Source organism: Trematomus bernacchii, unplaced genomic scaffold, assembly GCF_902827165.1.
Source record: "Trematomus bernacchii unplaced genomic scaffold, fTreBer1.1, whole genome shotgun sequence".
NCBI classification, from domain to species: Eukaryota; Metazoa; Chordata; class Actinopteri; order Perciformes; family Nototheniidae; genus Trematomus; species Trematomus bernacchii.
Window position 1 is genome coordinate 15569261 of NW_022987564.1, and position 18234 is coordinate 15587494.

The window sequence follows — 18234 nt, forward strand, 5'->3', positions numbered from 1 at the left end:
ATACTTCCTTTTCAGATGTCCAAAAGCTTTCATTAGTAATTATGTTGTTGATTTCTTGAAACTCCTAAACAGCCAATCAGAGGTGGGAGAAGTACTCAAATATTGTACTTGAGTAAAAGTAGAAGTACCAGAGTGCAGTAACTGTTACAAGTAAAACTCCTGCATTCAACATTTTACTCAAGTAAAAGTACAACAGTATTGGCATCAAAATATACTTAAAGTACCAATTGTGCAGATTGGTCCCTTTCAGAATAATATATATATGATATGTTTCATAATTATTGATCATTAAAGTGTTATCAAAGCTGGTAAAGGTGCAGCTAGTTTTAATGACTGTATACTGCAGGGTAGCTTTTTGAATTTACTCCAGGTGGAACTAAAGTCTGATTTAAGGGTTGATTATATTTCACATCATTCATCCAAATCTGTCAAGTAATTTACCATTTACCTCTGAATTGTAGTAGAGTAGAAGTATGAAGTAACAACAAATTTAAATACTCAAGTAAAGTACAAGTATCTCAAACGTGTACTTAAGTACAGTACTTGAGTAAATGTACTTAGTAACTTCCCACCTCTGTAGCCAATATTTAAAAGAAAACACATTTGAAGATTATGCAATGAATACTAACGGGTATGATTGTGAAGTGGGACTTAATTCGATAAATGAATAAAACAACTCATCTTCATGAAACGTGATTTGAGGGTGTGTAAAGTCTCCTCTAATGTTTCCTTGTTGTGATTGTTGTTGTTGTTGTTGTTGTTGCCCAGCAGCAGGTGGCAGTCAAACTGTTAAATACATGGGATCCTGCAGGTCACATGTAAAGACAGCACAATGGAAGAGAAGGAAACAATTACATTCTTCATGATAAATGAGTTAGATGTTTTTCAGCCAATTGAATATTTAAATGAGAAAGTGTTAGTGCCTGAATAGAACAAAATAGATCATGTATTTGCAGGATCACACAGACATATACAGGGTCAACAGGCTTTCAGCTATTATTGTTGTGTTTTGGAAACCAAATCAGGCTACTGCATTTGAAAGTCCTTCTTGTAAGAATTAAGGAAATAAAAGGAAATACATCTATTTATTTGATGTTATGATTAACTCCAATCCGGCTAATGTACAAGAAGAAAATTATTGTACATACAAATATAGAAGGGATTTCTTCTTAGAACAAAATGTATGGGAAAACTTTGACCTATTCTACCTTGGAAAGCTACATAGTCCCCCTCAGGTTGTTAGATTGTTCTTCTTAAACCTTTTTTAAGAAGAACAATTGCAACTTTATTATTTTAAAGGTATACAGAAAAAGAAAAAAACGTCCACACATCCCCAAAATATTGTATTTGGGGATGTTCAGCTTTTCTATACGTATGTGGTATTATTTCTCAAATATGTATTTGGTGTGTTTCCCTTTTGTAAATTAACAGCTTTATAATGTTTTTTATGTCAATGCACTTTGTTAAAACAAGTCTCAAAAAAGGGGTGCAGTGATGACTTGTTTTTGCAGGCCAAACCCAGAGGTTAGCATCGTCATGGTTCCCGCGACAAAAAGCAATCTTATTGGATTCCGTATTTGGAAGAAAATAAGCTGGGGCCAACGCACGTTTATGATAATTAACATGTTTTCTACAGCAGGATAATCTCCACATACCACAGTATTAATACACATTTTTGATTTTTTTAACCATAAGTGCAACTGGCAGCAATAAGAAGCTAACGTATTGCTATAAACGAACTACATCACAGTCACATGGCTACGCTTCAGAGATTCGTAAGTGGAGTTTTTACTTTTATTTTGTGTCTGAGAACAAAACGTGCAAATCTCTTCAGCTTGTGTTAACCACAGACCTTATTTCAGGCTTTTAGCCACAAACAAGTAAAAAAAAAACGTTGACTTTAAGACAAGGGAATCAGGAAGTGATGAAATGCTGAGGCTCTTTCGGGTTTTAGGACTCATTACTTCATCACCCTTTTTCCCCCCTAAAGTTTTGTCTCTTCTTGGCTGGAAGACCTACATTCTGATTTCTATGTCTTCTCGTCCACTTCTTCTCCTATGAAAGTGGGCCGAGAAGTTGAGTGGATGTGTAGAGGGGTTTGTTTTGTGTGCGGTTTGTACTCCTTCCTCCTGAGCTCGTTACCACAGGGAGTAATCGGGAAGTCAGCAAGCCTTCTTCTGTCACACTTCATTAGCCCGGATTACAGGCCGGCACTTAGTGCGAGCGCGAGGGGAAGGAGGAGCCCTCAGGCCCTCCTCTCACTCTGTGTAATATGTCCAATCAGCAAATCAAACAGTGGAACCATTTTTTGTTTTAGGAATCCTTAAACAAGACATCTCCATCAGAAGTATAATCAACAGAAAAGGCGACAACAATTGACAAAATCCCCAAGTGGTCACGACTTGTAAAATCAGCGGTACTGTCTCCAGTAAATATCCCTTGTCTGAAATTAAACAAACAAATGTTTTTAATCATGATGTAGAAAGAATTGTGCACTCTTTATTTCAAGATTCAAGAAAGAAAGAAAGTTTGTTGTTGTTGTGATTCAAATTCTCAATTATGCAAACTCATAATAACGACTCAGCGACTCACCGATATTTCACTTCCATCATTCCTCCTGTTCGCCGGCCTTTATAGGATAAAGAAATAAATGGGGATACAAATATTTTAATTGAATGACACAAAAAGGATTGAAGAAAGGCTTGTTCGAAAGCAATGGTGTAAAGTAACTAAGTGCATTTACTCAAGTACAGTAGTTAAGTACAATGTTGTACTTTACTTGAGTATTTCAGCCTAATGCTTCTTTGTACTTCTAACCCACTACAATTCAGAGGTAAATTGTGTACTTTTACTCCACAAAATGTATTTTGTACCTTTAGTTACTTTAAAGATTTGGATGAATGATGTGAAATATAATCAACTCTTAAATCAGACTTTAGTTCCACCTGGAGTAAATTCACAAGCTACCCTGCAGTATACAAAGTCATTTAAACTAGCTGCACTTTTACCAGCTGTGATAACACTTTAATGATCAATCATTATAATCAAAACATGTAATATATATTATTCTGAAATGGACCAATCTGCAGAATGAGTACTTTTACTTTTGGTACTTTAAGTGTATTTTGATGCTAATTATTTTTCACTTTAACTTGAGTAACATTTTGATTGCAGGACTTTTACTTATAACAGAGTATTCCTATGGTACTTCTACTTTTACAAGACTACATAGATCTATGTAGATCTGTGTTTAAAGACAAATCTAAAAAGTTGAAACTGAGTTTGATAAATAAAAAGATTAAATAAAGCTAAAATGATAATAATAACAATAAAATCACAAATTGCATGCCAGTAAATAGGCTACATAAGACAAACCATTGTGCATGCGTACAATATTATAACAATAATACTAACACTTTGTGATATGTATGTAATGTATAGCGCAAAGTTATAGTATCTGTTTATGACATTTCATAGAAGAAGTGTGGAATGTGTCTCTTTACAATCAAAGACATAAATGTCCTCACAGTAAGGAAGCACAAATATGGCATGTGTGCACTATATTTATGGGAATTGCATAACATGACTTAAATATACTATATACTAAAAAGACAGAACACATGGTTCTTAAAGGACCTTGCAGCCTTTTGGTTTATGGAAAGAAGCACAGAGCCAAGCAGGGCGGCTAACAGTGATGTCGCAATATGGCGTCACCAGGCCTGAGCTAACAGCCTGAATCAATTACTAAAAAAAGAAATGGTGCAAGGTGAGGCTTATTCTAAAAGTCCCCATTAGAGGAGCCCATCAAACTTCACTGATGATCTCAGCGTAATGCATGAGGGCAAACGCAGGATTATCAGGATATTCAGCCAATGAGGAGAAGACCTGTGGAGCTGCAGTGTAGTAACTAGGCTAAACTGCCTGAGGCTGAGCAGAGGGGTTAACATTTCCCAAGTGTTCACACGTCTTAAGAGGACAATGTGCCAATTGGCACATTGTCAGATATCTCTTTGAAAGGTCAAATAGTGTCTGAATATCACTTTGGAGGTTTTAGTGTCTCGTTGGGCATACAAACTGATGCAACACATTCTTTGCATCGCTTGACCTTGACATTGTCAGTGATTTTTCATCATATGCAGTCCTGTCATAACAAAAATACAAGGGTGACTAAGAAAAAGCATTTGTAGAAATAATGTAGAAACATGTTGTGCTTGGAATTAGAAATGAAAACCCAGCTTCGATATCTTCCTGATAACATTCAGAATGAGGTTGGAAATACATTTTCATTTATAATTGTTTTGTGTGTCTGCTCCATCACTATAGATCAGGGGTGTCCAGACTACGGCCCGGGGGCCAAATGCGGCCGCGGACCAGTTTGAATCGGCCCTCAGCTAATTAAAAAAAGTATAATGTAATACGGCCCACAAATGAAACTTGCGCTTGTCTTATATTGTACTTCTTAAATATATATGTACAAATATATTACACAGTAGTATTCATGTGTTAATAAGCCAACTTTTCAAATAAATTCAGTCAATTAAAGTTGGGAACATTTTCTAACAAATCTTAGTTGATAAGAAAAAAGGAACCAATAACTTATTTACCTAATAAGCTTGAAATAGACCCTTCATGTTTCCCCTTATTATAAGCAAACTGAGGCTTCTGTTTTGAGGAATGAGCTGCCAACACAATAAATGAAACCTTATGGAGAGCTGTGATGTAGGCTGTTTTTTGTTCTTAAGGCATTTTCAAGTATCAAGCATAATTGACCTACTGTACATTTGATTAATTTTGCTAACCTATAACTTAACTTATGAGACAATAAACCTCAGCTCTAGTGAGTGGCCCAGCCCTTGGTATGTTTGTCTGTATGTGGCCCTCTGTGAAAAAAGTTTGGACACCACTGCTCTAGATGAAATGCTTACTGAGCATCTTCCCTAATCCTCTGCCAAACCAATGAAGTAGGGACTGTCATGTGAGCTGTGACACAACACTCTTTGACTGAGGCAGGAAATAAAACCTCTCCCTCTCGAATTTAGTGTCGTATTTGTGCTATTGTGAGAGCTGAAGACCACGGGAAATCATCACCTGACACCTGACGAAAATGTTTCCTAATTCCAATGAGCATTGTCGTGTCTTTCAGATATTTGTTCTGGTTGTCAGACCAACAGCTTTCAAACTTTGGTTCACTTTCACTGCTGTCATTAATCTTATTTGCAGAAGCATTGAGCAGGAAAAAATCCCTGATAAACACTGAACAATACCTGCTTGGATGGACACATTTCTAGAACAGCTGGTGAACAAAGTCAAACATTTAGCAGCTAGAGAGACACATTTTACCCTCAGGAGGTGGTGGAGACCAAAACAGAGCTAAATGCAAGAGAACAATTGACTTCCACTCATCAGGTGGACACACATGTGACTTATATCTAGAGACCAATCTGTTCAATATTTAATATTTAATATTAATATTCCTTCTGTCATGTATTTATGTATATATATATATTTGTATATATAATACCTTGTTCACAGAAACATTCAACATGTATATTTAGTACTTTCTTGATTATTTCTAGTCTTTGAATTTGTATTGTATTGTACATTGCCTTGTCTTCTTATGCTGCTGTAACACAAACATTTCCCAAATTGGGATCAATAAAGTACCATCTTATCTTATCTTATCTTGCAAAATGATCACACCCCTTCCTAAATTCCAACCCCTACTTTAAGCACACTCACTTAAGAATGTAGTACACCCATTCCCATTTTTTCCCTCCATTTTGATCACAAACCCAAGTCCATGACTCTTCCTGGAGACACTCCTAAAGAGTCGCAACTGGGATAGACAAAGTAACAAAACTGTTCTGATGTGCTGTGTATTAAAGGTTAAAGCTGATGTTTGAAGCTCACCGTGTTCAGAACAAGAGGGGGCAATTGGCCATGGCTATTCTACTTTACTCCCCTTGGACAGATTGCCTGACTTAAAGGTTGGGTCTGGTCCAACCAAGTTTGCCAGAAGTAGGGGTGTAGGAAGTGGGAAAGGAGCCATTTGCCCCACACACCTTACGTGACTGATTTGGTATCTTCTCATCGTAAAATGGTCTCCACTGGTTTGTTTTATTTCAGTTTAAGTCAAATGTAAGTATTGCCACATGTTTTATGCGTTTAGCGTGAAGAGGCAACAACTTTGTGAATCACATTGTGCAACCCTGTAAAATGAAAAATGAATAACGAGAAGAATCTCTGGAAGATACGCTGGGAAGTCTGATTTTTGTCAATTTGTATTAAAACCAATCAAACAAATTGAGTTACCTGTATGCAACTCATCATTTTCAAGTCAAAAGACAAAAATGCAGATGTTTATTTGTTTGGGTTAGGGTTAGGGTTGGGGTTTAGGGTTAGGGTTAGGGTTAGGGCTAAACTTCTAAATGTTTTTTGAATACAACACCAATATGTTCTAAATATATTAACTAAAGCTGTTGACTGATTGAAGATGATGATGATGATGATGATGATGAAGAAATAGTCCCTACATTTTGAAGAATAGTTAAAATAGCAGCAACCACATTTTGTCAAACAATTCTTGTCTTATTTTGAAGCCGAAACGTCTGACTCTTGATCCACTTGTCTTTGCTGTGTGTCAGGTGTGACGCACGTTTATCCTGACCTGGTCTAATTCCCTAACGAGATTGCCCGTCCCCGGATATCCCATTAGACCCTGATTAACCAGGTTTAGCTCATTAGCTCTGACAAACCAATTCACCCATGTCCACCTCCGCCCCATGCATCCATCTACGCTCCTGCATGACGGTAAACATGCACTGCAATGCCATGAATCAGAGTGCAATATCATCTCTGTTATCACAGGACACTGGAGACATGTCCTGAAATGAAATGAACCAAAGAAGTGACAATCATTTCTCACATTAATGAATGAAAGGTTGCAAACATTTAAACGTGCATCCTTAGTTTGATTAAAAAGTTAGATTTTTTACTTAGTTCTGGCTTCTATTTTGCTGTCATTGCACCTAAAACATGTAGTGTTAGCTAAAAACAACAGCACTTTTGTTTAAATGTATATTAAAGTGCGTAGCTGATTTGTCAGTTTTCTCCCCTATGGGTCAGATTTTTCGGTGCAACAGGTATCTTTTTTTTTTTTGCAAACCTCCACAATCTTTTTTTCTCTTCTCTCATATTCTCACATTTCATCACCACCTGTTGCGTTTCCCTGACACCTTCTTCTTTCATTTCTTCACCTGCTCTTGTCTTTTGACCTCATAACCTGATTTTCCCCTTCCAATCGGTTTACCTAGCTCCTCTCGCCACTCTCCCTCTCCCTACCTCCCTCTCTCTCTCCCTCTCCTTCCCTCTCTATTTCCATCTTTGAGCTTTATCCCTTCATCCCTTATCTCCTTCATCCCCTACAATCCTCATCTGTTCTTCACTGTGGAAGAAGGGACACAGAAAGAGAGAGTTTCTCACAAGTAAGCTGCTATCAGTCTACCGGGGGAGAGCGTCAGAGGAGCCAGCGAGCAGGTTGTGCACCCTGGGATTGTGGAATCTAAAAGAGCTCAAAGGGGAAGGTAGAGCCGGAGGTATCTGGGAGAAGAGAAGGGAACCACATTGTGTGTACGAAAGGTGAGTTGTCTTCTTCTCTGCTTCTGTAAATGCACTCTCTTCAGGTGCTTTCTGGACAATGTTTGGAGCTGCATCATCATCTTATATTTTATAAAAAGTTCAACAAATTCAACAAACAGGAAGGGGACTAAGGCATCGGTTTGCAACACAGGAAACAAATGGGAAACTGGTATATTATGGGGATTCTCTATCTGCACATGGCAAACAATGTAATGTAGCTGCAGCGCTTTTTGTGCATATGAAGTGATTTTAAAGAAGCATTAGCTTTCCTACCATGTTGAATTATGGAATGTTTAAATTCAGTAGCCATTTCCTAATGCATGAAGTCTACTCCATTCTTATATTTGTAGGCCTATGTAAAAGCTTTTTGAAAGTCATATACTTAGTCCTTGGGTACAATTGCATCCAAAGTAATGGTTCCTTAAACCCTTTGAAGGTGATCTTTGGATTGTAGGGACGCTGGCAAAGAGGATTGGTGCCTCAGGTGTGGCAGCAGTAAGCTGCAGCCTGATCTTTCGCACAAGGCCAAACCTCATCCAGCTCACTTAGTCGGCAGATTTCCATGCTGCAGGTGATATTGCTTGGGTTGCTAGTGCAAACAGGGCTTTTCTGTTTTACTGGTGCACATTTTCAATTAGCTGTTAGCTTTAGACAATGGTTTTCCTTGAGAGTGTGAGAGCACAAATGCACCATCATGTGTGTTAAGTAAGAGAAAGGGACAGTAGTGGAGGAGCCGTTGATGTTTGACTACAACAGACCCTCCACATCACCCACCGTCCACAGCACCCTCCCTCCTTCTCTCTCTGATCCCGAGGTAAAGAGCAGTCAGTAATCGGATGACAGGAGATTTCAGCGGTAAAGCTTCCCTTAAGATCTCCTGCTGGGATTTAAAGCCCTGTAGCCTCCCAGCCCAACTCCGCCCAGCAGCAGCACCACTGACCCTCCCATATCCTCCACCACACCACTGTACGTAGGCCTCACCCTGAACCTTTAACTTTACCGTTAAACTGATTTGATTTTGATTTATTTATTTGTGCAAGACACAATTTGATTGGACTGCAACTTCCCATGCTCCAATATTCTTAGGATTCAACTTTTGCTGTCACTTTGACAAGGTGACATCTCAAATATTATTGGGGTGTCAATTAAATATTTGAAAGCGTAGAGATATGTGTAGTGACATACTTTTGCAAACTACACCTCATATTTGAGAAGCTGGAATTTGGCAATTGTTTGTATTCCTGCATGGTCTATTTATATAAACTTCATATTTTGTTAATTTTTTTTTTTTTCTATAACTTTCTTTTTTTACTGGCTTGTGTCCCCACACACTTAAGTGTTGAATCACATTTTTAACAAAGTAATACAATGCATAAAAATAACAAGAAAAGGGTTGAAACCGATATAGAGCATTTAGAAGTAGTTTTATTCAATTAATATGTTACATGGCCTACTTGAGATTTTCCCTATCAAACAGTAAATAAAGTATAATAAGTTTAAAGTTTTGAGAGAGTTTCCTTGCCAATATGCAGAATGTGCACAGAGTTAAATAAGTAATGCGTCAGTATCCTATTACAGAGCATTAGGCACATCCATCCAACTTCTGCACGAAGGGCTGGAGATGAAAATGATGTTGTCGTAAAGGAACCAGCCAGTTAGAAAACACAGTGAAGACAATACAAAGCAGGAGTGACCTTCAATATATTAATGTCGAAGTCCATATACATGGCTTAGAGCCTGAGCTAACAAGCCCCTCAAAGAGATGACCTTACAAATCTGCAAAACAAGAAATTGTTTCTGTAGAATTATAGACCACGTTTTCTTTTAGATACCTCAAAATAAATCCTAAAGCACCGCCTTAATATGAGTGGGTCATAAATTCCATGAGTCAAAATACTCAAAGTAATGTCAGTAAGTACAATTTAAAGGGGAGTTTTGCAAAATTCTAGAGATTTTTGCTCAGAAATAGACTGATACAGTTCAGAGAATACTTTTACATCACTGTTTTATCATCACGGCATTTATTGTAAAAAAATGATTAGGTTTTAGCTCTTAAATTCCCTCCTTTACTTCCTTCCTTTCCTTCTCTACCCTTGAAGCTATCGTTCTGTTTAGGCCTTCTCTTTCCTTCCTTTCTTCCCTACAATGAACATCATATTTGTCCTTAAATCTTCCCATGTCTTCTTTCCCCTCATCTTTCCCTCCCTTCACACTCAAAACACCATAGCTGGACAAGAACAGGAGCTAACAGTATTACAACTTTGGTTTAGGGAGGGATTAAACCAGTCAGGCATGTGTCTAATCTTTGCTGTAGACTTGGTGGTGTAACAGCGACCTAAGTGATCCAGATCAAAGAATCAGGATCACAGAGTGATGCACTGCCTGCTCACTGCCTGCTCACTCTGCGTATCTGAAATGTGATGTGCTGCAGGAGTTTGAAAAGAGTTTTTGTTGGTTGATTCTTTATTTACTTTATTTGTTTTCCGTTCTTCATTCCCATCCTCTTCTTCTGTCCCTCTATCCTGTTTCAGAGTGACAGTTTCATTTCTCCGTCAGTAATATCCCCAAGCAACCGTCGCCATGGCTGCAGACAAAGCTGAAATGGATGCACTGAAAAAGGAGTGCGATGGCCTCCGTACACAGATTGAGGTGAGCAGCTTCCATACTTCCTGTAGAAGTTTATTCCTAATACCCTTACTCACCATAACTATTATTAATACATGTTTAATTGGTAGTAATGCTATGTATGTATGTCATTTTAACACCAACTGTTGTAAAAATTGTCCATATTATTTGAAGTAGTTGTTGATGAATACTAAATGAGTTGTAAACTTTTAAGAAATTGTGGTTTATAAACCTGTTAAATGGAACTTTTGTTCGCAACTTTAAACTTTATTTAGATGGTTAAAACGTTGTCTCTTTGAAAAAATATTAGGGTAAAGGTTATCCGTCTATGTAATGTTAGAAGATGTTATACACATTTGGTTACCATAAAGAAATCCTTAATAAAGTATGCCTATATAAAATGTTTTTATGTTCGCTAACCCTAACCCTACCCCTAACTCTGAATGAATGGTTTACTAATGTTATCAGGATGTAGTTGCTCTACCATTTAGCTTTCGTTCCTCAGCTATGGCACATTAAAGTTAGTTAATATTACACAAACTAATGCTACAATGGCATTTTTTCTTTGTTAATTATCATTTTGTTGTTTGATACTGTGTCTGACGATTCACCCTAACATGTAATTCCCTGTTTGACCACCAGGCGGCCCGTAAGGGTGTGAATGACGGCAACATGTCATCAGCAGCAGGATCAGCAACCGATGTAGGCCGTGTGCAGCTGAAGCTCAGGAAATCCCTCAAAGGTCACCTGGCTAAAATCTATTCCATGCACTGGTCTTCTGACTCCAGGTGAGGAGGAGGAGGGGAACAGGAGCCTCTCCACCATCACACATTGCGGGGGAACCACCCCCATTTTGGAAACTCATGTAGATTATTCCCATGGTCTAAGGCAATCTTAGATGCAATGCTAATGTGAACACCGACCATATTACGTCCAAAACAGTCGGGCATTGTTTCTGATAGCAACTTTCTGATAGTGCGGTGGGTCCACATTTCCGATATTACGTCATATCGGACGCAAATCTGGATCAGCTCCGTTGTACCTCAGTTTTTAGAGATTTGGGTACGGAGGAAAAGAGAGTGGGTTTTATTTTCTAACGCTGCGTGAGTTCCCCGACACACCGGGGACACATATTTATGTATAAAAGACATCAAAAAGTGCATTTTGCATGATAGGTCCCCTTTAAGAGGAAGGAGCTCATGTTAACACAAAACATTCATACCATAACAACATACTAAAAAAACTGAGCTTCGGTTGTGTTCCCCTTTAAAGTCTGAATAAACTGTTTCCACTTGTCAACTTTAGGAAAGCTTAGGCCCAACAAATAACTTTTATTATGCAAGACAGAGTGACAGTGAGCTAGCATGCAAAGTACCAGGACTTGACTTAGGTATTATCTTTATTTATTCAAAAGTTACAGACTAGATGTGGTCGTCTAAATATGGAAGCTTCAGAAAGCCAACATTTCTGAACAGATGCTATGCTACCAAGGAATTTGTCCACCTGGCAGATCATTTATAAAAAAGACACAGATTATGTCATAAAGTAGTACATTTCATGAGTAGCGTTTTTTTTAAATTACTGCTCTATAATATTTTATAATATTTTACTACTGTCTCGTCTCTCCCACAGGTCAATGGTCAGTGCATCACAGGATGGCAAGCTTCTTGTCTGGGACACCCATACAGGGAACAAGGTACGATTACAACGTTATATTAAGTCTGTATGACACATTTGCTGAAACACTGACATCCAGTGGTAGAGGAAGTACACTGAAGAAATTAGGTTAGTTGAAAGCAATAATATTAAGTTTAAATAAAACATATTAGGTTCAACCTAATATCATTGCTTTCAACTAACATAATACAATTAGATGTGTAATCTTGACATAATACATTTAATTAGGTCAACTAATTCAGTGTACTCAGATGCTATACTTGTGTAAATATATATGATCTTACACTTTAAAAACACTGTTGTGGTGTAACAAATGTTACTTGAGTAGGTAAACAGTAACATTTAAAATGTACCTTTAATATTTAAGTACAATCGACTCAGCTGCCCTTGTAAAATGTCATATTTAATGTTGTGGCAAACAAAAACAATTTGAAGCAGATACGTTTGTGGAATTGAAGTACCCTCAATTCAAATTCAAATCAGATTGTACATTTATTTTTCACAAATGTTACATACAAACAATATTTTGTTTATTTTGGGAGCCTCCCATATTTGTATGTCTTATTGTATTTGTGTAAGGCTTGTGTCTTGATGTTCTTGATACTAGGCTTAGTCCTGTGTTTCGTGGTTCTTTGCTAAGGAAGGGAAGTTATTCTTTGATCTAGTGATGTGTCGGTCGCGAACGAGCAGATTGTTTTGAACGGCTCTTTGGTACGAACGAGGGGAACCGAGTCCTACTTGGTGAGAGCCGTTCTTGTTATCGTTCAATCGTTGGTCCGCACTCACTGCCTGCCAAAATCCACTCGCCTTTTAAAAAGCTTGATTTTGTTCCCCAAACGTATTCTGTGAAGATCCGCCCCTACTCTGTTTGGTAGGTTTCAGCACGAGGAGTGAGATGGGGTGGGTCTTAACGGAATACGCGAGAGAGAGAAGTCATAACAAGTGGTACAGGACAGGTAGACAACGTGTTTTTCGGATGGAAAATGAGCCAAACGCGAAAACGCAGCAGCATTTGGATTCACTTCAACCAAAACCCAGGCAGTGATAAAGCGCACCATTTGTAAAGGCAAAATATCCTTTAAAGCAGGATCAACAAATAATCTCCATCGCCACTTAAAAACACAGTATCTAATATTAAGAGTTGCATGAATTTCATTCAAGAGGGTAAATTCAAAGTACATTCACTGACATGATGACATGGATATGGCGCCACCTTGTGTCATGTTTACAATGCCGATTATTGACATTAGGTCTGGCAATACAGTCAATCATTATCCTGGTGATTATTTTGCAGATAAACCTAGTAACCTTAAAAAAACGGCTCTTTTGAACGGCTCTTTGAAAGGAACGGAGCCATAAGATCCGGCTCCCTTCAAAGAGCCATAATTCCCATCACTACTTTGATCATGTTTTTTGAATATCAGTGTTTACGATAAAGGAGTTGATCTGAGCCTGTGATTGGTCGGGTTACTTTGCCCTTCCTGTAGGAGCGTCTAATTCTCAAATAATTTGATTAGTCTGGATTTCAGTGGTGAGATAAATCACGTCAGGGATGGTTTAACTTTTGCTTCAACCTTGTCAGGAATAAAGTCGTGATAGGAAGATTGATAGATTTTTACGCTTGAGTATTAAGGTCAGGCATAATGGGAAAAATGAAAGATGTTCTCTATATTAAATACATTCAAATTATCGAGAATAAAGACAAACTTTTAGTATAAATGCCAGCCATTAATTAAATAGTGAACGTTTTAATGTATTTCTATAATATAATTTGGATTCAAAGTTGAAATATAGAGAATAATCTTTTGCCCGTCACTAATTATCCTCCATAGATTTGGTTCAAATTGTGTCTACAGTGATTTGAAGCAGCCCATGCAACACTGATATTTAAGGGAGTTTTCAAACCAACTAAACTACATTTCCACTCCCCAGTTGGTTGCTGTCCCACTAAAGTCAGCTTGGGTGATGAGCGTCGCCTTCGCCCCCTCTGGAAACCTGGTGGCCAGCGGTGGTCTGGATAACATGTGCACAGTGTACAACATCAAGGCTGCCAGCCCCAAGACCCTCAGGGAGCTGGACGCACACACAGGTGAGGATACAACACTTGCCGGCCTCATTTTCACAGAATATCAACTTGTTATTAAAAAGCATACAAAGAAATGAGTCGTTCATCACGTCATCTTCCCACCCAGGTTACCTGTCTTGCTGCCGTTTCCTTAGTGACACTGAGATCATGACAGCCTCCGGTGACACTACCTGGTGAGTAAATTATCATCATATCACAAAATATATTATGGTTAGCTAAATTAACTACAAACGCATTGGAAACATCTACAAAATGACATGTCTTCTTTGGCTCAGGCTATTACTTATTAATGGCCAACATAAAACAATTGTCCTGTGTCCCCTTTTAAGGAAAAGATCTGAAACAAGAAGAGTAGATTTATAATTTGATGATATATAATTTGGGTATCCGTCTGTGTAGAATACACAATTATTTTCCATATAGTCATTCAATCTTGCATCAGACAGTAATGTCAGTGTTCTATCATTGGCATAGCAGACATTGTTAGTGTGTAGTGGACACATGATCACATTTGTTTGATTGTTGAAAATGTGATCGATCTTTTCTTTCTTTCCCTGACTTTTCCTCTCTCCCCTCTCCAGCTGTCTGTGGGACTTGGAGACTGGCAAGCAGAAGACCATCTTCACCAACCACATTGGAGACTGCATGTCTCTGGCCCTCTCCCCCGACGAGAACACCTTCATCTCCGGAGCTTGTGACTCTCTGGCCAAGCTGTGGGACCTGAGGGAAGGGACCTGCAAGCAGACCTTCTCCGGACACACCAGCGACATCAACGCCATCCAGGCACGTGCACACATAGACATCAAAGTGGGCTTGAGCCCCTGCCCTTTTTCTTCCTCCAGAGAAAGTGCCCTTTCCCCCCCCCTTTTTACATGTTTTATAACTGAATATCTACTGCTGTTTGCGCACAGTTTCCCTTTCCAAAAATATATTGATTGAATACAAAATTTAAATATCAGGTCGGGAGATTAGACTGTGAAGTTCCGTAGCTCACATTCTCTTCTTCTCTCCCTGCCGGCAGTTCTTCCCAACTGGAAATGCCTTCGTCACAGGCTCCGACGACTGCTCCTGCAAGATGTACGACCTGCGCTCCGACCAGGAAGTGATCACTTACCAGGACGCAAGCCTGAACGCAGGCGTCACGTCTTTGACTCTCTCCAACTCAGGCCGCCTTATCTTTGCCGGCTACGATGACTTCAACTGCCACATCTGGGACTCACTGAAGGGAGAGAAAGTTGGTGAGTAGGCCGGATTTTTGGGGGATTTTCCCTGTCCCTGAAAAAGGTCTATATCTTCTTTTAGACTGAGAAATGTCCTGTGGAGGTTTAGAGTAGAGGTTGAAGGGAAGGGACAAACAATGACTGTCTTTCCTTTCCTCTACTTTCCTTTCCATTCCCCCTTTCTTTGATCTTCTTTCTTCACTGTATTTCCTTTGATTTTCTCTCCTACTCTCTTGTTTCTTTGCATACCTTCTCCCCTTTCCGTTCCTTTCCTTTCCTTTTTTTAATATCCTCGATTCCTCTTCTCTTTCTCCTCCAGGTGTGCTGTCCGGCCACGACAACAGGGTGAGCTGCACCGGTGTCCCTGCTGACGGTATGGGTGTCTGCACAGGATCCTGGGACAGCTTCCTCAAACTGTGGAACTAAAGCACCCCGGAAAAACACCGGACGAGAGAGAGTAGGAGGAGGAGGAGAGGAAGATGAGGGCAGGGAGAGTAAAAGTGTGGAGATAGGGAAGAGGAGAGGAGAGGAAAGTAAACTAGGAGACGAGTGAGGTTAGAGGACGCAGATGTTTGAGCACAGATCTTTCTCTCTTTCTCTCTGCTTCTTCCTTATTCATGTATGCAAAATATGAGAGGTTGCGAGTGTGTCACGTTGTATAAATGGCATCAGGTAAACAGTGCACGATGCATCCCGCTGTATGTACAAGAGAGTTTTATTGTTGGCGGGACTATTCTAACACTGATAATGTAAAAAAATAAAAGAGCACATTAATCAAAAAGGATTACAAAGCAGAAGCTCCTATTGAGAAACAATTAAACGCATATCGATTTTTGACAATAAAAAAGAAGGAACACTTGAAAATAAGACTGTAGGCGTACAGATTTATTTTTATTATTGTCGGTGACCTGTAAAAGAGCCCTGCACTTATTTAGATAAAAGATTGATATGTACATTTATTTGTATTTTATAGTTTAACACATTAGGATGGAGAGTCTATGTACAGTGTCTTTATTTTTTCTGTACTTTATTTTTGGGCTGCACATATCCGGAGTATGTTCGTACGGTAGAGCTGCCATTTTCCTCCTGCTAACCACCAGCAGACTTTGATCAAACATGGCCGCTGCTGTTTCCCTGTTTCACCACGGAAAATCCAATGAGGCACCCAGAGAAATGAAGCTTCCAAGGTGGAGCCAGGCTAGCAGGCTGTGAGACGGTCCAACCTGTGAAAACATTCTGTAAAGACCCCGTAAACTTCATTTTACTCCCCTGGGTTCAGCTGCATTTTGTAGTACTTTTACACAAAAGACGAAATGTTTGTTGAAGATCTTTCTAATAAACATAGAATTCTGCATTAACACTATGTCCGAGTCGGTGTGTTTGTGCTTGCTAATGGCTGTGGGATGATCTTAAATATGGGGTGAAAGAATTACACTGATTATTAGTTGTTATCGTACACATAGGAAATGGTGGGATTTTTTCCCCTGCAGGTGCAGCTCTCGAGCTCTGGTGGACAAATTAGTCTGCAGGGAAGTTTCATTTGCCAGGTCAACGCACAGCAGCAGCGTGACTCACAGCTGAAGACTGCAGCAGGGTGGACATGCAAATGTTAATGCATGGCGTGGCTATACAGCAATGCAGCAGAATAGATTTAACTGTAATAATACCAACACCATGACAATAAGACAATGTCACAGAGCAAACCGATTTGACTGAACATCTGAAGTTCCAAAAAAATTAAATAATTTTGCCAAATGAATGGATTTTCCATTTAAAAGCAAATACACAAGGCTTGAGTGTATCATCACATTGTTCATGGTGTTCTAAAATCTTCTGGATTTGATCTGTAAGTTTATTTTGTATTTGTATTTTTTATGTAACCTTTATTTAACAAGGAAGGTCTTATTAACATTAAACATCTCTTTTTCAAGAGAGTCCTAGCCAAGATAGGCAGCAGCACAGTTACAGAACACACATTTAAAACAAGAGTCAGGAACATATCAGGGTCACAAACAGAACATCATCATACAAAGCAGAGTTTGCTTCTCGCTCATTAAGAAGTACTTTGAAATAGTTTAAAGAGCTTACATTTCAGTTTGTGTTGCAGCTGGTTCCAGCCAAATCGAGCAGCGTAACTAAACACCATTTTCCCAAGCTTGGTCTGAACTTTAGGGACGGTTAGCAGAAACAAGTCCTCAGAATAAAGCCTATGGGTAAATCTGCAACTAAGGCGGGAGAGCACCATTAATAGCCCTTTAAAAAAGGGTATGCCGATGCTTTTTTTCAACGGGTGGTCAGAGCTTTCCCTCTCACTAAAGGAAAAAACATCGGATTTAATATTCTAGTTTTGGATGATAACATATACTACATTGGTCTATGTAAGCATACTTTGCACAGTTGGCTAGCATAACTGCAGCATCACTTTCGTAACTCACTTTTTGCACCATGTATATCATATCCAGCAAATAAAATGTGTTCAGAAATCATTCAGACATCCTTTATATTACATATTATATTTAATTATATTTAGTTTTGTGGCAACCATGGGCCAAAATCATTGTCCTCCTACCTAACCTACACTCAATGCCCATTCATGACAATGTGAAAACAGGATTTCAGAAGTTTCTGAAAACGTTTTGAAATAAAAAAGCTAAAATATGACATTCACATAAGTGTTCAGAGTCAGACCCCTAGCTGTGACAGTAATTGAGCTCAGGTGCATTCCATTTGAGGGGAGTCAAGCTGTGGAAAATTCAACTGATGGGCTGTGATTAGTTAAAGCACACACTTGTTTGCATAAAGCCATGCAAACAAGGTCAAGAAGGACCTTGAAATGAACACAGAAATGTGTAGTACATCACTCTGGCATTTGTATTTTCAACCCAGTCTCACGGTATTTCGTGTTATAGTCACGACATTTAATCTATTGATTCGTGTTCACCAACACGATTTCCCCCTTTTTTTCGTGTCACACAGAACGATTTTAAA

General features: G+C 38.8%; 1 protein-coding gene across 1 annotated transcript; it reads left to right on the top strand.

Moving 5' to 3' along the window:
- Positions 1 to 10218: 10218 nt before the first annotated feature.
- gnb3b (guanine nucleotide binding protein (G protein), beta polypeptide 3b) lies at positions 10219 to 15672 on the top strand. The gene is made up of 8 exons (XM_034125215.1): positions 10219 to 10287; positions 10906 to 11051; positions 11896 to 11959; positions 13873 to 14029; positions 14133 to 14199; positions 14608 to 14809; positions 15048 to 15264; positions 15566 to 15672. Exons 1-8 carry the CDS (start codon positions 10219 to 10221, stop codon positions 15670 to 15672), a joined length of 1029 nt encoding a protein of 342 aa, XP_033981106.1.
- Positions 15673 to 18234: the final 2562 nt, after the last annotated feature.

Bases quoted from the DNA above. Each gene is read 5' to 3' on its own strand.
- gnb3b (XM_034125215.1), top strand. From the start codon at position 10,219: ATGGCTGCAGACAAAGCTGAAATGGATGCACTGAAAAAGGAGTGCGAT. The intron at 10,288-10,905 runs GTGAGCAGCTTC...TTTGACCACCAG, and splicing joins GCCTCCGTACACAGATTGAG to GCGGCCCGTAAGGGTGTGAA. The intron at 15,265-15,565 runs GTGAGTAGGCCG...TTTCTCCTCCAG, and splicing joins ACTGAAGGGAGAGAAAGTTG to GTGTGCTGTCCGGCCACGAC.